The sequence below is a fragment of the Cornus florida genome, unplaced genomic scaffold (genome assembly GCF_030987335.1).
Source record: "Cornus florida cultivar Cherokee Brave unplaced genomic scaffold, ASM3098733v1 CherokeeBrave_3.0.0_Hap2_Chr06, whole genome shotgun sequence".
Taxonomy (NCBI): domain Eukaryota; kingdom Viridiplantae; phylum Streptophyta; class Magnoliopsida; order Cornales; family Cornaceae; genus Cornus; species Cornus florida.
In genome coordinates, this window is record NW_026775576.1 from 105838233 (window position 1) to 105862552 (window position 24320).

At 40.3% G+C, this 24320-nt stretch overlaps 2 protein-coding genes across 2 annotated transcripts; both read right to left on the minus strand.

Annotated features, from left to right (window-relative positions):
• Positions 1–1859: 1859 nt before the first annotated feature.
• LOC132313680 (F-box protein At3g58530) lies at positions 1860–20419 on the minus strand. The gene is made up of 13 exons (XM_059812573.1): positions 20185–20419; positions 19919–19978; positions 9308–9391; positions 8331–8461; positions 8145–8220; positions 6210–6280; positions 5846–5932; positions 5685–5757; positions 5538–5605; positions 5374–5442; positions 4778–4883; positions 2911–3023; positions 1860–2180 (listed from the first exon to the last, which is right to left on the minus strand). Exons 1-12 carry the CDS (start codon positions 20374–20376, stop codon positions 2958–2960), a joined length of 1083 nt encoding a protein of 360 aa, XP_059668556.1. The 5' UTR covers positions 20377–20419; the 3' UTR covers positions 1860–2180; positions 2911–2957.
• Positions 9559–19912, minus strand: LOC132313679 (uncharacterized). Its single transcript, XM_059812572.1, has 2 exons — positions 17485–19912; positions 9559–17382 (listed from the first exon to the last, which is right to left on the minus strand). The coding sequence occupies exons 1-2, from the start codon at positions 18805–18807 to the stop codon at positions 16531–16533; spliced, it is 2175 nt and encodes a 724-aa protein (XP_059668555.1). The 5' UTR covers positions 18808–19912; the 3' UTR covers positions 9559–16530.
• Positions 20420–24320: the final 3901 nt, after the last annotated feature.

Sequence of the window (24320 nt, forward strand, 5' to 3'; positions counted from 1 at the left end):
TTTTTTCGATCTTTTATATATATATATATATATCCGGTAATATTTGCAGAGCAAATTTTTAGCCCCCATCTGTACTCGTGAGAGAAATTTCTCGCAAATCAGGTGTGGCCTACTGGCCTGCAGTTCTCAAATTTTTGGTTTTTCTAGGTTTTGATTGTAATTTTCCTTGGATACAAATCCTTTATCCTCTATATCTCTGTTTCACTGCAATCAAATTTATATTAGAAAGCAAAATAGCAATGTGGGATTTGGAGAAATTGATTATAAATTGTCAGGACCGTGGTGGGGGTTCCTATTTGTCTATTACGTATTATTTTTATTTTTATTTTTTAAGTTGATAGCTCTATTTAATTTCCGAGCCAGCATTTGATTCTTACCCTGGGAACTGTATCTTGTATGGCCTTACACAGTGTACCCAATGTGCATTTATCCAGCACAGCCCCATGGAGGGTGTATCGCAGTGAAATTTAAGAGTATTTTAGATGGTCCTTCGGTGTCTTGGCTGATTTCATTTTCGACGCAGAATTTAACCTGAGTATGGTTTTAACAGTCAGTTGCATTTCTAGATATGAGAGTGGCATATATCTGAACTATTAACTTAGTTCTTTGATTATAGTTTGATTCCCCAGTATAATGTGCGGTGGCGTGGTAAATATGTATTTTCAATGCCCCATGTCTACATTGTTGTCACTGTCGTTGTAAATGTGTGTAAATCTTAAGTTGAGATTGCGGACTTGATTGGAGTTGATTGGATGATAGATTTATACTGTATACACAAATTGGAGTTTGGTGTTGCATCTAACATATTCATTTTATAATTGTTCATTGGAGTTGGTCCAATAAATACGCCTGCCTAAACAAGCTTGTAGCCTTGTAGGGCTTCAGATGTTCCTTCGAGTAATGTTAATAAGGGAGTTTCTTCAGGACGAGTCAGTGAATCAGTTAATACATCTTTCAATCCTTAAGAGTACATCCCAATTTACACTGGGCTTACTACCATACATTTGGGGTTATATAATTGCATATAACAAGTAATTATTATAAAATAAAAGGTAAATTATATTGACCCTCCTGAGATTGGGTTAAATTACACAATAATAGATCTTGGGTTAAATTACACAATAACAGATCACTTTGACCTTTAAAAATGTGAAGTATCTTTCATATATTTATCTAATTTAATAAAAAAAGGATTTATTAAAGTAAAAGATTCTATAACCCTTTTATTTCTTATATTATTACCGTACCTCTTTTATTACAAAAAAAAAAAAAAAAAAAATACAAAACAAAACTAATCAAACCCTAAAAAGAAACCTAATCAAATTTCATTAACAAAAAATAAAAAAAATTAATAATATAAAAATGGTATGAAAATTAGTACTTTGACATTTTATAGTATTTTTTTTTATCATTTCTTGTCAAAAAATAAGGTAATTGAGATTTTTTTTAACGGCAATTTCATCATTTTTTGAATTTTCGTTGAAGCTCTCTACCTGCGAGAAGGAAATGGCTTGGAATAGCGAGGGGCTGGCATTTCACTTTGGCTTTTGATACGACTCTTCTATGAGTCGTCAATCTTCATTGCCAGTGTTAAATTTACCTAATTATTCTTGTTTAAAAAAAACCTATAATCATGTTTATGATTCTCGCACCTTATTGATGATAATAAGTGATGGTAATGTTTTTGTCTCTGCAGAGGATCAGTCTCCATGCAATATCTAAAAGTAAAGAATTGGTATTTTACACGACTCCGTATACTTCATGAAGCCACGCAAAAACAACCATCTGATGGCCATGAAAACTAGAGGAAATCTGACACTCACAAGCAATTTCACCAATGTTAACATCACTCCATACAAGAGATCAATCCTTTCGTGAGGGACCTATCGAATAAAGAACTTCTGCTTCCCCAACTTGTCAATTGTACTCTTTAGTCAAATATGAGTAGTATTTATGTTATCAGGTAGAGACTATATCGTTAACCAACATCACAAAAACAAAATAAATAATAAAGAGCCAAGAAGTTTATTTTGTACAGTAGCATTATACATCGAAGAATCTCATGTCTCTCTCTTTCATATCTTGAGTATCTTCCACCATTCATGTATAACTACATAATCGGCAACAGTTGTCCAAGTCTACATCATTAGCCTCCAAAATTTGCAAACAGTAATATCCACCTAGAAGTTGATAAAACAAGATCATTACTGACATCAACTGCAGGTCCAAGGAATGATGAAACTGTACTAGACCTAACAATGGTCGACACTAAAACAGCAATTGTAGGATAGTTATACGTTAAAAGGGAATTGAATGCTTATGCATTGGCTAGAATATGACGGTACTGGCTCATAACATGCTAATTTTCATTTTGGTAGAGACTCCGGCTAAACTATAAGAAGCACGTTCACTTCTAAAAAGGTGTGATGCCCTTGTTATAGTGACATTTCATATACACTCTTGGACACATGCCCGACACTTGTAAACCTATTTCTGCATCAATTACAAATACATGTTTTAAATCTAAAAAGACAGTGGCTTCAAAAGCAAAATGGACATGCCAGCGCAACACTTTTTTTTTTTTTTTAAACAAAAAGAAAAGAAAAGTAGAGAGTATATGGCACAAGGACACCATATTTTTAAATGAAAAATTCTGACATAAAGGACTTAACCATCCAGAGAAAAACCATTGCATCAAAGTTAATAGGAATCTTTAAATGATTTGTTGGTTTCACATTTTATTTCTAGGAACTAGCAAGTTTCCCTGCATATCTTAAGTGCACATCAACAGGTCAAGTGTGGTATAGCTTGAATATAAATGCTATGAAGATGATTATAATTTTATCAGAGTCTACAATGCTGGTGGTTTGTTCAACTACTGTGGGAGCATATAAATAGGTTGGTGGATACCTTGATGGAAGGAGAAAATCATTTTGCCACTTCCATAAACCATAAGATCAGCTGTGCACTTTGAAGCACCTCAGATATGGGAACAAGTGAAGCAGTTCTTCATGGCTCCGTCGCTGCAAGGACAACAGATTCACACTGTAAATAAGGTGCGGATGAGGGTCATCCACAAACTTGTGCAAAAGGATTTCACAAGAGAAAACAGGATGATTAAAGTGATTAGGTGATGTCAACTAGTCTAGGTACTTGAAGTCAAAGGACAACTAGGTTTGTGTGTGATTTGGAACAAGGATATATATAATAAAATATAATAAACATAATAGATGTAATAAATATAGTCTTACTAAAGTAATAGATGTACAAAGGACAAATGGGTTCAGACTTTGACTTTGCCTTGAAATTATCAATTAAGAATTAATTGTCTAGCAAAAAGGATATGCAAAGTTATAAAATGTAAAAGGTGCCGATGAATGACATCCGCGAAAGTGTGCGAGAAGACCTTGATCACGTGACAGTGCGGATTGCATAAATCCGCAAGTCCTAACTATATGAAGATTAATGTGGGGTCCGCAGGACCATTGCATGATACTTGGGTATTATATACATATATATGTATATGAAAGGGATTTATAATGCTTTTGGGATGAGGAAATGGGGCACTCTCCCTCGCCGGTGTATCTTGAGAATCTTTAAATTTGTTATTCCGAAGGAGGGAATAAACTTATAAAGAAACTCTTGATGCATCCTAGGACGGTAGCGACACATTGAGACAACGATTATGCGGTTAAAGCAAAAGTGCATTTTGAAGAATACCTTGACCAAACAATCACATAGATTGAAGGACAAGGTGTAATATGCAATGTCACTTACGCCCAAACTCATAACCTGGTGTCGTGTACTGTGGCATTGACCTAGAGAGCATTGAACTAAGTTTTGCTGCTAAAACAGGAGAAAGCTAGTTGCAGGCTATTGCCAAGGATTGGTAGATAGAACTGGTTAAAGAACACAATCTAGGTCCGGAAGCTATATCTACTTGCACGCAGTGATATGGCTTAGGCGACTATGGTGTCACATTGAGACATGTAGCGTCATAGACCCAAACGGGAAAATGGGTTGATTATGGAATGGAGGATTGAGAGGGAGGTTCGTTAGATTACACGGTATAGGAACGCGACTAATGGGCGTACGGATCCGGCATCCGCGTGCCATAGACACCCCTCATTGATACAAGTGATCCGTGACCCTCCAAGGGTATATCTGTAATTTGACCGGAATTGTTGCAGGTGGTGGATGACAGCTATAACATACCTTGCCATGAGCCCTATAAATACCCCCAAGGGCCATGCATGGGAGGACACGTCAAGAAGGCCCCACTTCCACTCTACTTCATTTTTGCTCTCTCTCTCTCTCCCTCCCATTCATTCCTTTCGGCTCATTCTCTCTCTCTCTCTCTCTCTCTCTCTCTCTCTCTCTCTGTGTTCGATTATTTCATTAAGTTTGATTCCAGTCAAAGCATAGGTGATTTCTCAAGCTTCTGAACCCTCACATTCACACACACTAAGACAGTGTAAGAAATTATTAGGGAAAATCAGCAAATATTTTTGGGTGTCTGAGAAATGACAATAGCCCAATCCCACCCTCTTCCGAAAAATCTAAAAATACCTATATATACAAAAAATCGGCAAATTGATAGTTAAACCATCCTTACTACTATGTTATTTGGTGATTTTAAACACCATAAGCTACCTACCCGATTAGGGGAGCACTCCCATCTCATGTTATCCATAAATCTTTGTATAAAGACTATGGATTGCATATGTCAACACAAGAAAGGTTAATTATCTATTTAGATAAGAAATATTTCATTTACCTTGATGCCAATGCATCCATTCACATCGAGAGTAGAAAGTGTGTTTGAGCAGAACCTTGAGAGGGCTTCCAGGCACTTATCAGTGACACCAACAATTCCAAACAAACTGCAATTTTTCATTCCATGACATCAGTAACAGAATCTATATCAATAAAGAACTAATTAATAGCCAAAATGTTACTGCAAGGACAAAGGATTTCATCACGACAGCCTGGACTACCCTACATACTCATCAATCTGACTAGTGCTCTGCATCAATAGAAATTCAAGTTGCGATAACATTGAGGAAGCTGGATGACACTGATATCTTCCCTTAGGAGAAAGTTTAATCAATAACAAATCATAACATTCTGATTGTGACAGTTCCATGAATTTCATATTTCTTTCTAGTCTTAAACTATCCATTGCTTTCCATTTTATTGCAATATAGCAGAATATATATGAGACTATATTAATAGCGTAAATTTGAACTTCAAGTAGATGGCCCAATGAATGTGGTATCCTCTTTGAAGCTACCAAAAGCGCTCACATTCAAGATTTAAATAAAGAATGTCAATCTTTCAAATTTAATATTGTTTCTCAAAATCAAGACTTACCTAAGAAATTGAAGGGAACTGCAACCTTGTGCAATGGCTATGATCCCCACATCGGTGACACGTACACACCTGTTCAGACATTAGACATTGGTTCATGGTCAAAAGAAACTCAACTTATTTGGCTCCAAAAAATTAGAAATGGAGATTAATAGCGCTTCACCCACCACGTCAGATTAAGAGAGACCAGATTCTTGCATTTGGCTATGCAAGAAAGTCCTTCATCAGATAGATTCTGAAATTCAGATTCCTAGTCAGTTCAGTGTCTATCAAAGGAAATTCCAAGTGATAAATTTTGTTCAATATTATAATACCTGAGCACCACAGAGGTCTAAGAATCTAAGATGGGGCAAAAGTGATATCTTCTTGTAAGCCTCATCTGTAAAGCTATATTAATGAATGAAAGCAATTACATACATTAGAAACCTGAAATAACCTAGTGTGAACTTGAAAATATAGAACTTCTAATGAATACCTTGAAAGTGCATAGAGATTTAGACTCTGAAGAGAATTGCACTTGCATAATATCTTTTGCAAACCCCCATCTGTTAGTTTGATGCACCTACAAAACATCCAAAAGATATATGAAACTCATAGACCCTCGGAAAGGTAAAGTTTTTATCCATAGAAATTAAGTTTGACTTGATTACTTTTTAGAATTGCAAAAAGGTTTCAAGATCTTTGATTGGGAAAGTTAAAATGACTAAATTATAAAGACTCAGCATGACCAAGTTTTATGCCATTAATATGGAGCATGAAAGCATCCAGTTTCCATGTTTAGATGAGTCAGGCCTAAAATTTGTGAAACTACTCTAATCTACATAAATCAAAACACAAACCTGGTGAGGTTCAATGATTCCAATTCTTCATAATTGTCAGCAACTAATTGCAAACTTTTGTTTAAAATATTCTGTAATTGCCACATCAAAGTACTCTATTTCAGACAACCTTCAAGATGCAGAAAAACTCAAGAGCTGAGGAATAAATACAACATACACCATGAACTTATTAAAAAGGATAGAAATAAGTCAAATAAGTTTGTATATATTACACACCTCAAAAGAAAGGAAAAAAAAAACTCTTTCTCTACTTAATCCCACATCAACCACACTAGATTCTCGAAAGAAGCAGATTAACACTTGCAGTATCTCACTGAACTTCAAATCATTATAGCCTTGTGAATTTTTAAAATTTCAAAAATATATGTATATATGGTTGAGCAAACAGTCAATAAATGGCTCATATATAGCACTTAGCAGAGTTGTTTAGAGAAGCAGAACTGAGAGAGTATTTTCCCATGTTTGGGCTCAAGCTTTCTTATTATTTTTTCCATTTATTGGCTTGAGTGAGGAATACATATCCCCCCCACCCCCACCCAACACCTTGTTATTTTTCCTATCTGATATTCCTTTTTTTTTGGCTATCTTGTTGTCACTACAGCACTCAAATTTGAATTACATCACTTTTTATCGGTGGCGTACAGTTACTAGTCTTCTTTGCACATGAAAATAATACATTATCCTACATTTTATTCAAATGCTGATGCCTATTAACTTCTCATGAGTGCATTTATATGTAATGCTATCCTTTTCTTGTCTTGCTACTCATATAGTTCAACATCTTTTCAATAGCATATGGGAGATATTCTAATACCTAGGAACATAGATAAGACGCCCAATATTTTAACGAATCCCATAAATACAGCAAACCCCCTACTTCCCCCCTTCTTTCTTTTAAAACCCAAGGCTCAATTATTTCGTAATGTGGGAGCAGGTTCCATCTGTAAACAATCCTCTGAAAAAAAAAATTATGAAATAAATTAGTTATTCATTAGAAAATTGGAAGAAATAGAGGAGGGCTAAAAGCTTGAAACAGAAGTCATAGCAAAGGCATAAATTAGGTCCACTTTATGTTCTGAACAGATAATGCATCAATCAGATTTTACTGCAAGGCTTCTGTTTTTAATATTAAGCGCTTCAAGTATCAACCCCTATTTTCATTAACATCATCATACCCTTGACCCATCCATATTGATTAAGAATCAATAAATCCCTTTCAACCATTCTACATAATCTAGTTCCCCATTTTCTCCCAAAACATGTGGTAACACTTGTTCATCCTATTTTGTTAATTAAGGAGCAGTAAAAGGAACTTCAGAAAGTTTTGCTATGTTAACAACAATCTACTCTAAAAGCTTAAGTTGTTAGAGAATGTGTAACTTTAATATTTAAATCCTCTACTATGCCCCCTCACGTGTGGCCTTCTTTTGGTCCAACACGTGTTTTTTCAATTTTAATTCTCAGGGTGACGGTGAGGTTTGAACTCGTGACCTTTGGCTCTGATACCATGTTAACAAGCATCTACTCTAAAATCTTAAGCTGTTAGAGAGGATGTAACTTTAATATTTAAATCCTCTAACATGCACCATCAAAAAATAACTGATCTTACTATTACATCAGTAAACAGGCTCCATCAAAAAAAAACTGATCTTACCATTACATCAGTAAATTTCTCCTTCAGGCTAATCTGTTTGTTTCAAAGGAAACATATGACTAAAACATTTCCTTTACTCCTGTATTAAGTTGATATCAACAAAGTAAGTGTTCAATTTGGTTCTTTTCATGTTGGACATAATCAAGTGAAACAAATTCCATTCTTCAGTTTTTTAAGATAAAAAGAAAAACAATACGGAAAATCCACTTAACAGGATGGAGTTCGCAATAAATATATTAACACAAATAAATTGGATTTGCATTCAGTCACCAATGATATACCTTACAGCCACTCAAGTTCAAGTCAACTACGTGTTTGCAATTCTTCACCAAATGCTCTATACCAATATCTGTAACCCTGAAGCTCAATTTTTAGACAAATGTTCATGGGTAATCATAAAAACAAATTTGGTTTTATTGTAAATAGTACAAAGGTAGGCATGCAAATTCAGGTGAACTTCAAAATACCTTACATTCCAATAGATTGAGAAGACCCTCAGTCTAGGACAAGCAGCCGTTATAACTTCAAGTCCCTTGTCAGAGATCTTTTGGCAGCCATTCAGATTTAATGACTCCAGGTTTTGAAGGGAATCTAAATGCTGCAAAAGAATATCAAGAAATGATAGAGAATTTCTTCAAAAAAGTATTGCATACTTCATGAGTTTTCATGTGGAAATATTTAAAAGTCAAGAAACATATTTGAACCAAATTTATAATTTCCTCAAGAATCTTGGAATTTTTATGTTGACAATTAGCTGCCAAAAAGCTTAATCTATCAGAGGAGGTCTAACTTAAGCATTTATACCACATGCCCCAATGTGCAGCCAAAACTGCACCAAAAGAAGGGAATCATGGGAAAATATTATATATTGGGAGGGTGCATTTCTAATGTACAGACCCTGCCAGATTTGATATTATGATAACAACGGACAACCAACTTTAAAACCATTAAATGTCACAGAGGGTGTATTTTAAGCATTTATATCCTCAACAAACTATCAGAATTTCTTCGAACTAACATCAACAAATTAAAATAGGCATTTGGGAAATCCTTTGAGTTTATTCTGTATTTCAAACTTTAATTGTTTCAACCAATAAATGAATAAATTAACAAAACTCAATTCAAAAGATTTCGAGATGATATTGTATTAACCAGTAATCGCAGACATACAAAGTCAGCAGATTACACAAGAAGAGGCAATACAAATAAAAAATAAAAAAATACAACAAAGCCACTTCAATCTGTACAATGACATAATATGAGATGAAAAAGCACCGATCTTCTAGAGCTATGAACATAAGAGAATTGTGTGAATTTTATACAACCTTTTCCTCAATACTCCTCCACATGCACAATCTAAGAATTCTCCTAGCTAAGACTCCCTAATTCATTAGCACACTCATCAACAAGTACGAAATTTGGTGATATGAATCAGAGATGTTACCTTGCTATTGAGGATATCAAGATGTCTGTCTTCAATATCTTGTGCAAATTCAAGGTTTATGTGCTTCACATGGTGATACCTAGGCTGTGAAATACAAAATACAATCGCCACGATTAAATCATCATCAGTAATCCATCACCCTCCTATTGGTTGCTGGAAAAACATTAGGTGTTTAGAGTAAAAGTATATGTCTTTATTTTTGTGTAGTCGTTTCCATCTACTCCACTAACCTGATATGTGTCTTTGAGTAAGTTGTGCACAATCAAAATGTGACTATCTGAGAATAAAACAATTTCTCTATATATATTGAGGATGCGGCAAGTGGCATGGGCCGGATATGGATCGCGGAAACGAGATCGGGTCGAATGATTGAAGAAGGATCCATGTCAAAGCACCCTGGAGTGGGCCGAACGTGGGGGGTCCACCGAGGAAGGTCAAGCCCATTACAAGACCCAGCCCAGAAGGAAGAGAACTTTGGGCTATAAGCCCAATGTAATTGGTTAACTGCAAAAGAGGGTCTTGGCCTATAAATAGACCATGACGGAGGGAGAGAAAAAGAAAAGAGAAAGTAAGAGTGAGAGAGATGAAACTGAATACTGTAGAGTGAGAGAGATGAAACTGAATATTGTATCTTCAATTGGCGCCGTCTGTGGGAACCGAGGACGAAGATCAATTCGAGCCCGATCAGTACCATATTAGTTCAATCGAGTTTGTGAATATGCAGTGTAACTTCTGGAAGTTGAATCCAAATCAGTGAGATTGTAGTTTGCTCCGAGAGAATTCTTGATTATTGTGGATTCTGAGGCATTTGCTTTGGAAGGACGCAATTGCGATTCGATCAGTTGCAGTCAGATCCGACGAGTTTGAAGCTAGAAAAGTTCAGATCTAACAAACAGCGATCACGATTCGGTAAAGTTAAGCCCAGATCTAGCGGAGTTTGCATCGGTAACGCTTAGATCTGTTTCGAAGTTTGTAATTCATGCCTTTGCTTCGATCTGGAATCATTATAGGGGGTGACAACTCTAATACGGTTGAGAACATCCAGCAAGTGAAACTCGATGAGTTGATGAACATGATCAAAGCTCTCCGGAGAGAAAATGCAGATCTAAGGAATGAGATACAGCGTCAAGAAGCTCCAGTAATTCCACGACCACTTCCGGTAGGCGAAAAAGGTGCACGTACCGATGCAGCACATCACGGTGAAGAGGTTGAAAACAATCTAGTTAATCCTCACCGCGAGGAAATTCGGCGAGACGGTCTGCCGCCAAATCTTCGTCGTATGGATGATCGTGAAGGATCGATTCACATGGATCCACGGCGTGAGCAGATCAGGCGAAACGAAGCGATGACTTTTGATCCACATCAAGAAACGCTCAGCCGAGGTGAAGCAACAGAGTTGATTCGTCAGAAAGCTATGCCTCCATGGCGCAAGGACTTTGTTGAGGATAGATCATTCGATCCGACCTACCGGCCTTCCATGACGACGTTTGACTATCACAGCTCAGAGAGGAGATCAGTAGACCAGAGAGCAGCCGCGGGATTCCAGAGGGAGAATGAAGCACTCTGTTCAGCAGCTCGAACGGTGGATTCACCGTTCACCGATGAGATTCTGAATGCTCCGAGTCCGAGGAAATTTTCCATGCCCGTTTTCATTCTATTCGACGGAACGACTGATCCGATCGATCATGTGTATCACATCCAGCTGAAAATGGCTCTAAACACTGAGAATGATTCTTTGATGTGCAAGTGCTTTCCTACGAGTCTAGCCGGACCAGCTCTGAATTGGTTCAAGAACCTGCCGAGGGGTTCGGTGGATAGTTTCCGAAGCCTGTGCGATCGGTTTATAAGCCAATACTATGGAAACAAGCGTCCAGCGAAAGATATTTCGAGCCTATTCACAATGAAGCAACACGCTGAAGAGCGTCTCTAGGCTTTCCTAACCAGGTTTAACCTTACCAAGAGCATGGTTATTGAATGCCATCCTTCAACGGCAGTTCAAGCATTCATTCTGGCTATGAATCGTGGCACCCCGTTCCACACAAGTTTGGTGGTCAACACGCCGAGGACTATGGATGAACTCAACGAAAGAGCCGATGGATTTGTACGCTTGGAAGAAGAAAAGGCGGCAAACGCTCGGAAGACATCTGTTATATCCACTGAAGAAAAGACCAAAGCAAAGATCAGGCAAAAACAGGTCCAACCGCAACGCTCCTCGTGGAAATCTGAGAAGAGGCCCAGAGAGGAAGAGCTGGTTACTCCATTGAAAGTTACCCTAGCAAGACTGTACCAAGAAAATAAAGATAAGTTCCGACCTCCTTTACCAATCAGGCAACCTCTCGAACGGAGGGATCAGTTTAAAAACTGTGCATTTCATTCTGATTTTGGCCACCAGACTAATGAATGCAGGAACCTCAGGAGACAGGTAGAGATGCTGATAGCCAGAGGGGAGTTCGCAAGTTATATTCAAGGACCAGCGGTGGAGCAGAATCGGCCAATGGAGCATGTGAAGAAGAATTAGAAGTCGAATTCTCACAACACGCAACCAGTTCGAGTAATTAATGCAATTCACGGTCGGCCAGAACCTGATGAGGAATCAGATGAATTGCTTCGAACACGCCTTCGTCAGGCACGGATGAAGAGAAGGATAGGCAGTGTAAACACTCTGCACAAGCAGAGCACATCAACGCAGATAAAGTTTGACGCGACAGACTTGTTGCGTGTTCAGATCCCTCACGAGGACCCGCTGGTCGTAAGTTTGACAGTGGCCCAATGCTTGGTGCGCAGAGTTCTAATTGACCCTGGAAGTAGTGCGAACATCATGCCAAGAGATACATTCGATCGGCTCGAGATCAAACAGGATCAGCTAAAATCCACCGGGAATCCACTAGTAGGGTTTGATGGAAAGCGAGTGGAGCCCGTCGGCACGGTGGAGGTAGCGGTACATGCTGCCGAGAGAGTTTTGATGGAAACTTTTGTAGTTGTTGAAATTCATCCCTCCTACAATCTTCTGATGGGCAGAGAATGGATCCACAGGGTTCGAGGTGTTCCTTCCACTCTGCATCAGGTAATGAGATGCCTAGCACCAAACGGAACCAAAGTGATTGACATTCATGGGAACCAGGTTGCAACTAAAGAATGTTACTCTGTAACGCTGAAACATGCCAGAAAGGGGAAAGCTCCCATTCGTTCAGTAAGCCCGAGATAGCAATTACAGGAGCCTCCCTCCAGGCAGAACGGAGAGGAGGAACCAAAGGGCTTGACTGAAGAACCCTTGCTTGATGTGCAGATCGATCAATTACGACCGGAACGGACAACCAGAGTAGGGGAACGACTCATTGAGGAGGAAAAGCAGGAATTAGTTGATTTTTTGTCTCAAAACGCAGATGTGTTCGCATGGAGTCACCTGGACATGCCCGGGATCGATCCTTCGGTATCTTGTCATTCCTTGAACGTTAATCCCAATGCAAAACCTGTAAAACAGAAGCAGCGACGGTTTGCCCCCGAGCGCAACCGAATTATTGCCGAGGAAGTTGATAGGCTGCTTGATGCGGGGTTCGTAAGAGAAGTGCACTACCCCGACTGGTTATCGAATTTGGTCGTTGTACAAAAAAAAAATGGGAAATGGCGCGTACGCATTGATTTTACCAATTTAAACAAGGCTTGTCCGAAGGACAGCTTCCCACTGCCAAAGATTGATCAGATGGGGGATGCAACAACTGGATATGAACGCCTGACCTTTTTAGATGCTTATTCGGGTTATAATCAGATCCCCATGGACCCCGCTGATGAAGAAAAAACTTCTTTCGTTACTGAACGCGGGACGTATTGCTACAAAGTTATGTCGTTCGGACTAAAGAACGCCGGGGCAACTTACCAAAGGCTTATTAGCAAGATTTTCAAGGAACAAATAGGGAAGACAGTGGAGGCTTACATAGATGATATGGTGGTCAAAAGTAAGAAGAAAGCCGATCATGTGCAGCACCTTCGAGGCGTGTTTGATGTTTTGCGGCGGTATGGGATGAAGCTCAATCCGACCAAGTGCTCGTTCGGTGTAAGTTCAGGCCAATTCCTAGGGCACGTGGTTAATCTCGGAGGGATCGAGGCAAGCCCTGCCCAAGCAGATGCTCTGACTAAGAATGCCGAGCCGACAATAATCAAAGAGGTGCAAACACTTACGGGACGGATTGCTGCACTGAGTCGTTTCATTTCCAAATTGTCAGATCGATGCAAACCATTTTTTGACACAATCCGAAGCCACGGCAGGTAGGTTTGGGGAGATGAACAACGCCTAGCGTTAACTGCTTTGAAAAAATATATGCAGAACCTTCCGGTACTGTCAGCTCCAGAGTCGGGCGAGAAGCTGTTTCTGTATCTCGGAGTATCTAGCATTGCAACAAGTGGCGTTCTGATCCGCTACGCAGAAGGGAAGCAATACCCAGTGTTCTATGTTAGCAAAACAATGACTGAGGCCGAAAGGCGTTATTCAAAGGCAGAGCGGGTGATACTCTCGCTAGTGCATGCGAAAAGAAAGCTCAGGCATTATTTTGAATCCCATCCTATTATCGTTCTAACCACTTTCCCTATCAGAATAATCCTGCACAAACCAGATCTCTCCGGAAGAATGACTAAGTGGGCCATAGAGTTAAGCTCATTTGATATTACATACGAACCTAGAACAGCAGTCAAAGGGCAGGCGGTGGCAGATTTTCTACTAGAATGTGATTCAGAAGACGTGGAGGAGGATCTTTGTAAATGCTTATGGAAACTCTTCGTTGATGGATCCTCAAATCAGATGGGTGCAGGCGTTGGGATCAAACTGCAGACACCAGAAGGTACAACCTTAAGCCAAGCGCTTCGGCTTGAATTCGCAGCCACGAACAATGAGGCCGAATATGAAGCGTTGCTGGCAGGAATAAAGCTTGCCAAAGAACTTAAGGTCAGGAATTTGAATGTTTTCAGTGACTCACAGTTAGTCGTTCGGCAGGTGAGGGGTGAATATGAAACCAAGGACAAAACGATGGAAGCATATCGTTCTGTTGTTATGCGGGAGGCACAGAACTTTGAAAAAATTGAATTTATTCAAATTCCGAGGGAGTGTAACGGAGATGCCGACAGGCTAGCATGTAACGCCTCGGGTTCTGGAGAAACATTGGCAAGGGTAGTTCCAGTGGGAATTTTAAAACAGCCATCCATTTTCGAAGAGCCTTCAAGCTCAGATCCTTGGCAAGTGAATGTTATTCCATATGAGCCAAGCTGGATTGATCCGATCATAACTTACATCCGAGATGGTACTCTGCCTGAACAAAGAAATGAGGCTAGGAAAATCAAAGCGAATGCTGCAAAGTACGCCATAGTGCATAACCAGTTGTACAGAAGATCCTTTTCCGGACCGTACTTAAAGTGCGTTACCCCCACAGAGGCTCGGCAAATATTACGAGCTATTCATGAAGGTGTGTGTGGAAACCACTCAGGGGAGAGATCATTAGCACACAAAGCAATGGCTCAAGGGTACTTCTGGCCAAACATGTCGCGAGATTCGGAAGAATTGTCCAGAAGGTGCGATAAGTGCCAAAGGTTCGGACCACTGATTCACCAACCGCCTGAAGACTTGCATGTAATGGCCACACCATGGACTTTCGCGTAATGGGGGATGGATGTAGTTGGTCCTCTACCAACTGCCAGAGCTTAGAACAAGTATGTGTTGCTGGCTACAGACTACTTTACTAAGTGGGTGGAAGCAGTGCCATACCCGAGCGTTACTCAAACTCATGTTAGACGATTCATTTGGAGTAATATTATTTGCCGGTTCGGTGTTCCGAGGTCAATCGTCATGGATAATGGACCAACCTTGACAGTAAGCAGGTAAGAGAGCTATTGGAGGAGTATGGAATTAATCAAAAGCTGGCAGCAGTAAGTCACCCACAGGCCAATGGACAAGCAGAAATTACAAACAGAACAATCTTTACTTGTATTAAGAAGAAACTAGAAGAAAGGAAAGGAAGGTGGTTAGATGAACTGCCGAACGTCCTATGGGCCTACAGAACGACCCCAAGAAGACCGACTGGAGAAAGTCCATTCACCATGGCGTATGGGACAGAGGCAGTTATACAGGTCAAGCACTTAGTTCCGACCGTTCGAAGCTTGGCCTGGAGCCGTGAGCATAATGACAAGATGCTAAGGTTTAACCTCGATTTGCTGGAAGAAAAAAGAGACGCAGCAGCGGTAAGGCTCGCCTCTTTCCAGCAGACACTTGCGAACAGCCATAACAGGAGAGTAAAGCACAGAGACTTTAGGCCAGGTGACCTGGTTCTGAAAAAGAAGGTGGGGATAGTCAAAAAGATGATGCCACCATGGGAAGGCCCATACAGAATTGCAGAGGCCATAGGAAAAGGCGCATATACCTTGAAAACCATGGCCGGAAGGCTGGTAAACAAGCCTTGGAATGCTACTTCTCTAAAGAGGTATTATCAATAAAAAGTTGAGATTCAGTACTGAATTCTGTTTATTTTAAATTGAAAACAGTTGAATGTATGAGTTTTTGAAATTTATAAAGATTGCACTCCTCTTTAAAAATCCTAAGCAAAGTAAGTGGCAGCTGGCATTATGAGCCGAGCGCCAAACACTTGCTAAGAAAAATAAAAGGCCAAGTGGCAAGAGGCATTCCAGTCGAGCGCTAGGCACCTAAGCAAAGTAAGTGGCAGCTGGCACTATGAGCCGAACACCAAACACTTGCTAAAAAAAATAAAAGGCCAAGTGGCAAGAGGCATTCCAGCCGAGCGCCAGGCACTTAAGCAAAGTAAGTGGCAGCTGGCACTATGAGCCAAACGCCAAACACTTGCTAAGAAAAATAAAAGGCCAAGTGGCAAGAGGCATTCCAGCCGAGCGCCAGGCACTTAAGCAAAGTAAGTGGCATTTGGCACTATGAGCCAAGTGCCAAACATTTGCTAAGAAAAATAAAAGGCCGAGTGGCAAGAGGCATTCCAGCCGAGCGCCAGGCACTTAAGCAAAGTAAGTGGCAGCTGGCACTATGAGCCGAACGCCAAACACTTGCAAAGTAAAAAAAAAAAAAAAAGAGTTGACACAAAAAATTTGATCAGGAGTCGGCCCTCTCATTAAATAAGCTTAAGAAAGTTACAAAAAGTAAGGTGTAAAGATGGCACATATGCCAAAGTCAGTACATTTAAACAAAAAACAAAAAAAAAAAAAAAAAAAAGAAGTCCTAACTAAGAGGCGTTTGCCTCGTCGGCCTCTTGATGATGTTGGGCCACCTCCTCATTGTTGGTGGTGTCGCCATCCTCACGAGGTGGAGAATCAAGATGAATGACAGAATCGTTCTGTTGAATCCTACCCTCTGCAGCGTTGGAAGAATCATTCTGTTGAGGGTTTTCTTTAGCAGTAACGGTAGATGGAGTCAAAGCGGACACAGGGAGAATGTCCAAAGGCAGAGCGGCAGGAGGAGTAGGAATGATCCGAGAAGACGCAATCTCCTGACATTCATCAAATATCCCCTCGGCAGCGGTTGAGTCCGGATCGATATAAACACCAGAAGGGTCAATATCCAGATCCTTATCAACATCATCAGGGTTAGAGCCAGTCTGACCCTCATCCGGGATGCGGTCGACGTAACCCTCTCGGAACCCCTGGGCATATCTGAGGGCCCCGACTCTAGAGAATCGAGCGTGCAGAGCTAGCATACCACCATTTACCCTGCTGATGGTATCAAGTAAAGCGTTGCGCTCGTCCAGGACCCTCTTCTCAAAAGACATCCGAGCGGACTGCTCGTCATTCAGAAGGCGAAGCAGTTCTTCCTTCTCCGCCCGAAGGGAGTCCCGTTCGGTCTGCCAAATACTCTTTTCAAGCTGGAGAACATTCCTCTCATCCTGAAGAGAGTCGGTTTCTCTCCTCAGCAAATCCCTCTCTTTTTCAGTTTTATCGAGTTGAACCATCAACCCGGTCTTCTGAGCGACTAAGTTATCGTTCTCCTTGTTCGCTGCGCTAAGGCTGTCAGAGAGCGCGCGAACCTTGGCATTCACCTGTTCAACTTGTTTTTGCATAGCCATCATCCCGTACAAGGTCTGTAGAGATATACAGGACAACTGGTTAAGCCGAGCAGATGGTTAGAAGAAAATAAGTGGCAAGAGTATGTAAAGATTTATTGACTAAGGGGTAGAAGTTACCTCCATGGCGGACAGGGGGAATCGGCTAAACACCTCCCTCTGAGATAGACCTTTGGCGACCTCGATGTCCTTGGGAGTCCACATACTCCTGTAGTAGGCCATCGCGATCTGACCATCTTTGAACATGGTCTCGGTCGGCTTTACAGACGATCCGTCTGTTCGGATGAAGCGAGGGCTCCATGGCGCCGTTCCTGAAGCAGAGGCTTGCCCAGAAGGGGTGGGGGGCCTAGCTTGAAGAGGTCTCGCCAGGGAAATCACATTCGGCCCAGAGGGCCTAACCCTCTGAGACAAGGGAACGTCATCCGCGCTCAGAGCACTGTCAGGTTGATGCCTTTTTCCTCTGGCCTTTTCCCGTGCAGAAGCAGCAGTAGAGCCAGGAGGATTGTTGGCAGAGGGGGCAACGTTCGGGCTGGCAGTCGCCGTGTTAGCGACCGAGTCAGCAGCCGTCGCGGATGGATCGGTGGAAGGAGTGGTGTCAGAAAGAGTAGCGGAAGAAGATGCTGAAGCCGGAGAGGAGATTGACGCAGGAGTGATAGCAGGCCTGCGGGCAGATTTCTTCCTACCGAAGGAAGGGATCTGGAGTTGGCTCATTGTCTTGCCGAGGACTGAGATGTCCAGGAGATTATCTGAGGTGAGAAGGTCCGAGCAAGAGGGAACGTTGGTCAGAACGTACCGCTTCAAGTAGTTATCCATATCCCTGCACACACTGTAGCTCAAGTCATCACAAGGAATGCCTAAGGAATGGCACAAGAAAGAACAAAAACGAGGAATGCAGATCTCGCAAGGACAGTCACTCTTATGGTTTTTATATTTTTTGTAAAAAGAAACAGAACACTCTCTGAAAGCGCTCGGGATAGGGAAACCCTCCGCAGCTGGAGAGAACCAGGCTCCCCTAACCCCAATGATGTTTTTCCTCCAGCCTTTCTCAGATTTGATCTTATCCGTGCAGATAGACCTCTTCTCAATGGGAAAAAGGTGGTAGAATGGTTTGTCCGTTCTGATCTTGCTGACCTTGTAACAAAGGAGGAGATCTACGAGGTCCAGATCCAGACCTCTGTCACGGATCAGGAGTAGCATAACGGATAGAATCCTAAGGAAATTGGGGTTTACTTGTAAAGGGGAAAGATTTAGCTTGTTAAAAACATAGCAAAAGAAAGGATGTAGAGGAAATCTAAGGAGATTGAGATGGAGGAGTGAAAACAAGGCCTCGCAGGGAAGAAGGCCAGCACCGGTTCTAATATTCACTTCCCGGGGGCAGTTTCTAATTTCTACATCATCAGGAAGTTGAAGCTTCATGCGAAGAACGTTTAGATCTACTGTCATGATGTGAGTGGATGAGGATTCCGGGGAGAGAAAAGAAGTCTTCCAAAAGAAAAATGCAAATGAAACTAACCTTAGAGAGTGAAGATGGCAGAGAAGTATTGCAAAGCCACTGGAAGGAAAACCTTTCGCAAGAGATCGCCGGAGAGGATTCAAGCAGCAAAAGGAGAGATGGAGACGGTAAAGAGGATCGATGGGGAGTTGATGGAGCTTATAAAGACGAGATAAGCCCGAGAGCCGAGGAGTCAGGAAAGCAATGAGTTGTCTTTTTGAATCTCGAAGCGCCGACCCCTAGATCTAACCGTCTATTCTCCCACACGATCTCCTCGAGCCGTCAGGTCATCATTAGCAGCCTCTAATAATTACCCCCTAATCAATAAGGGGTAATTATGGGGGCAGTTGAGGATGCGGCAAGTGGCATAGGCCGGATATGGATCGCGGAAACGAGATCGGGTCGAATGATTGAAGAAGGATCCATGTCAAAGCACCCTGGAGTGGGCCAAACGTGGGGGGTCCACCGAGGAAGGTCAAGCCCATTACAAGACCCAGCCCAGAAGGAAGAGAACTTTGGGCTATAAGCCCAATGTAATTGGTTAACTGCAAAAGAGGGTCTTGGCCTATAAATAGACCAACGGAGGGAGAGAAAAAGAAAAGAGAAAGTAAGAGTGAGAGAGATGAAACTGAATACTGTAGAATGAGAGAGATGAAACTGAATATTGTATCTTCATATATAGATAGAGAGATACTTATCCAAAAATAAAAAAAAATAAAAAAAAAAATATATATATATATATATATAGATAGATAGATAGATAGATAGAGAGATACATAGATATATAGTCCAACAAAAATGAAAAAACTAAATGCCAATTGTTCTGTGGTCTAGGTTTCTCAGCAACCAAACAAGGGATCACAGCAAATCAAATTTAATGCATTCAATTAATCATTTAAAAAATAAAAATAAAAATAACCAGTGAAAGAGCCTATAGTCCAACAAAAATGAAAAAACTAAATGCCAATTGTTCTGTGGTCTAGGTTTCTAAGCAACCAAACAAGGGATTACAGCAAATCAAATTTAATGCACTCAAGTAATCATTTAAAAAAAAAACCTAACCAGTGACAGAGCCGATACAAGTCGATCACCACCATTATTCATCTCATGAAAATCAAGAACCTGAAAATGAAATCCGATTACTGAATCAATCAAACACCGAAACAATCAAACTCTCGATCATCGATTTGATGAATGAAATTCGAGGAACATTCGAGAAGACACTGAATCGAATGGTACAGATGAAAGCATATATACACTTTCACATGTGTATATATATATACACACACACACACAGTCATAAGCATCGATGTGTGTGTGAAGAGTACCAGCCAGAGGGAGGGGTAGGAGACGAGAGTGCGGTGAAGCCAAGGGCTAACGAGGAGTACAGAGATGAGGTCTCTCTGAGGCAGTCGCGTGCCAACGATCTTCAAAACCCTAGGTACTGTTTCTCTGCTCCATAGAAGCTGCTCTTGTCCTTCTTCTACAGTTTCTCTCTCCATAGCGTCTGTACAAACCATTCATACATCAGCTTACCTCGCTACCGAATTATACATTGGCCGACTTCCTTTATATTTTGACCAAGATGTCATTTTTCCTGTTAGATTATTAAATATATAAAATGATCCATTTTTGAGGTGGAGATGGGTTAAATGATTTTAACTGTACGTGACAATTACACCCTCAGGTTTGGTTTTGAGTTAAAAACAGGTAGTTTAATAAGGTTGATTTGCCCGATATTGGATTAGAAAAGTCATTGGGTATGCAGCACCACTTAACAGCTTAAGTTTTTTGTTAAATGGGTAAGCGTCCATCCGTTACAATTGATATCAGATCCAGATCCAGACTCAACCCTTGATCCGGTGTCACGCCAAATGCTTGGCCCGGAAGACGTCCGGGTGAGTCAGCTCGGATAGGAAGGGTGGCCTGAGTAGTAATGAGGGTGTTGCGAGTTTGAGTGGGAGAAAATATAACAAGAGTTATTTGTCCTATATCGGATCCAGATGGAAAAGTGATTGGGTATAAATGGGTGGGTATAGAGCACTACCCAACAACTTGAACTTTTAGGTATATGGGCAAACGTCTAGGTGGCCTGAACCACAATGATGGCGTTGCGAGTTTGGGTGGGGGAGATTGTAATAAGGGTAATTTGTCTCACATTGGATTCGAATAGAAAAGTGATTGGGTATAAATGGGTGAGTATGTAACACTATCCAATAGCTTGAATTTTTTGGTAAATAGGCGTGTTACATGTAGCTACAACTTATACACTTTTTAGACAACAATACCTCCCAAGTTTAATAAATTGAACAATGACACCCTAAATCAAGATAAAATACCGTATTTTTTTAAAAGAATATTTATCTTCACTTTTTAAAAAAAATTGGGTTCATTAAAATGTTTTGAGAATGTTAAAATGGTAAATTCATAATTCAAATAAGCAAATTCATAAGTCAAAGGATAATAAGGTACTTTTACCTTGATTTTGGGGTGTCATTGTTCAATTTACCAAATTTGGAGGTGTTATTGTCCAAAAAGTGTCTAAGCTGTTGCTACTTATTTTTAACCCAAACATGAAGGGATATGAGTGCAATTTATCCAATTTTTTTTTTTTTTTTTTCCAAAGTAAATAACCATGTATCTTAGGGTTGTGACTTTTTGGATAGTTATGTTTTATATCAAACTCGTATTTTTAGTTTAATTTTTATTTATATTTTAAAAGGGTAGTTATGTAAATTTATTAGTATGATAACATAAAAGAATTGGTTTAGATAAGTAGAATTAATATATATATATATATATATATATGAGTAACATTAATTATAAGGGAAAAGAGGCTAGAGTTACAGCTGGGCTGAAAAGCATTTGTGGTTGCAGGGAGGTTCTCAAGCGAGGTTTGAGATGGAAGGTGGTATACATGATGACGTTAATGTATAGACATACCTTTTGGTTTCAAATTTGCCAAGATTCAAAGTTAACCTATGATGTAAGTGATAAACGTGCTAGAGATAAACTAGTGTGGCACTTCACTAATGATGAAGATTTGTGGTTAAATTTACTTACAGAGAATTGCATTTGAAGGGCTACAATGTCCATATCACATTTCTGGATATACAAGGAGGGAGGGTTCCGGATTGTGCAAATGGTCATGGTTTTTGGAGTCGATTATGAAAATTAAAGGTGAAGAAAAAGTCAGATCCATTTTATATGAAATTGTTGCTGTGGAGCAGTTGTAGTATTATCAAAGAAAAGAGGCATAGTGTAACAACCCACTCCACCACATGATATGAAATTGACCCTGTGGGTGGGTGTGCCGTGAGCGGGTGTGAGACATTGACAGGCTACCACATTAGCAAGCTACGGATGCACTATCCCACATCGCCTGGGAAATGGAAAGGTGAAGTGCTTATATGTAGGTGCGTCACTCCAATTGGTTTAAGGCCTTTTGGGGTGAAACCCAAGAGCAAAACCGTGCGGGCTCAGGTCCAAAGCGGACAATATCATATCATATAGTGGAATGGGTCGTTACAAATAGTATCAGAGCCTGACCCAGCCGGGAATGTGTCGACGGGGACGTTGGGTCTCCAAAGGGGATAGATTGTGATGACACTGTGGACGGGTGTGCCGTGAGCAGGTGTGAGACACTGATAGACTACCACACTGGCGAGCTATGGGTGCACAGTCCCACATCGCCTGGGAAATGGAAAGGTGGAGTGCTTAGATGTAGGTGTGTCACTCCAATTGGTATGAGGCCTTTTGGAGTAAAGCCCAAAAGCAAAACCGTGCGGGCTCAGGCCCAAAGTGGACAATATCATATCATATGGTGGAGTGGGTCGTTACACATAGTGGAAAATGATGCATGTTTGAGATGTGGTTTGGAGGTGGAATCCATAAACCATGTTATGTTAAGGTGCCCATACAAAGTCAAAAGTCTAGAAGGTGTGCCTAATTAGGATTAAGTACTTTATGTTGCTGCTTCTTGGATTTAATGGTTTTATAGTCTATTGAAACAATGGGAGAAATCAGCTGATAAGCAAGGACGGATCTGTGAAGGGCTCAGTGGGGGAATCCGCCCCCACTGAAAATTTTAATTATTGCATTTTATATCCCTAAATTTATATATTTTTACATTTATACCCATAAAATTTTAAAATTGCCCTCACTGAAATTATGAAAAAACCCCTCTGTATAAATTTGCTCCCTCTCATATGAATTCCTAGATCCGTCCTTGCTGATAAGATGTACTTTTTGAGCTTTTTGTTGTATAATTGCTGGTATATTTGGAAAAGTATAAATAAATTTTAGGGAAAAGTGCAAAAAAACCTCCTTGATCAGTGTAAACCCCCTGAACTATTCTCCCTTTTGCAAAAAAATTATTATGGCACTATTACGTTTGATTATCTCCCTTAAACATGCATGTGATTAGGCTGTAATTTAAAATTGACAAAACTACCCTTATTAAGGTTAGAATGCTAAATTAATTGCAACCCCAAATTGAAACTCTCACCCCCTGTTTTCATCTTTATTATTGCTTCATCATCTTCAATCCAAATCAATCTCTCAATATTAACCATACCAAGCAAACCACATGCTTCATCATCTTCAGCCTTTATTACCTTGCAACCCATTGAAGAACTCCCACCAAAGCTCCAAAAAATCATTGAACTCTTCCAAGCTGTACAAGAACCTAAGGTTAAGTATTAACAACTCTTACTCTACGGCCGCAACTTGACTTCACCAGATGGTTTACTCCTTCGAAGACTCTCCGGGCCGGTCGAATCAAGAGATTTTGAAAGTTTTCTCAGAATTTAGCTGTGAATTAAACATCGAGTGATCTTTATCAACTACAAGCGGCATAGAGCCGATTGAAAACTCGAATTCAGGATTAAAAATTGATGTTGGCATTTCAGACTCAAAAGATCGAATGAATCCTGGAGTAGGCACTGGTGATGTTGCCAGCGGGTAAGTGACACTTTTGCAATCCTTGCGTCAATGATGGTCTCTATTCAAGTTTATCTGATTTTTTTTTTTTTATTTTTTTTAATAAATAGATTGCTAAGGAATAGAGTTTCTACACAAGAAGCTTAAGAACCAAAAATTGTACGTGAATAATCAGGAATCAAGAAAGAGTTGTAGGATAGGAACTAAATATTAGATGAGCAGATCTTGACTCTTACAGTTGCTATGTTGTAATGGAACAAGCTAGGGTTTCAACAAGTGAATTTCCTCTTTCCTTTAATTTCTTTTATTCACCCGAGTTAGAGATTGATTGGGGAAAAATGAAAAAAATAAAAGAGAGAGGTTGTGATGGCTGCCATGGACGATGGGGGTTGTTGTAGGGTTTAGAGGGAGAGCTATGAGTATGATTGCAAAGGCTTTGAATGGGTGGTGATTAGCGCGTGGTGTGGTGTGGGTGCACGTCTGTAATAGTAACTTTAAAGATGTCATTTTATTAAAAGGGCAA

Excerpts from the sequence above, each read along its gene's own strand:
- LOC132313679 (XM_059812572.1), bottom strand. The coding sequence starts at position 18,807 with ATGACAGTAGATCTAAACGTTCTTCGCATGAAGCTTCAACTTCCTGAT. Across the intron at positions 17,383-17,484 it reads TCCCCCTGTCCGCCATGGAG|ACCTTGTACGGGATGATGGC; the intron begins GTAACTTCTACC and ends ATATCTCTACAG.
- LOC132313680 (XM_059812573.1), bottom strand. The coding sequence starts at position 20,376 with ATGGTTTGTACAGACGCTATGGAGAGAGAAACTGTAGAAGAAGGACAA. Across the intron at positions 19,979-20,184 it reads CCTACCCCTCCCTCTGGCTG|GTTCTTGATTTTCATGAGAT; the intron begins GTACTCTTCACA and ends TTTCATTTTCAG. Across the intron at positions 5,606-5,684 it reads TAGACCTCTGTGGTGCTCAG|AATCTATCTGATGAAGGACT; the intron begins GTATTATAATAT and ends TCTGAATTTCAG.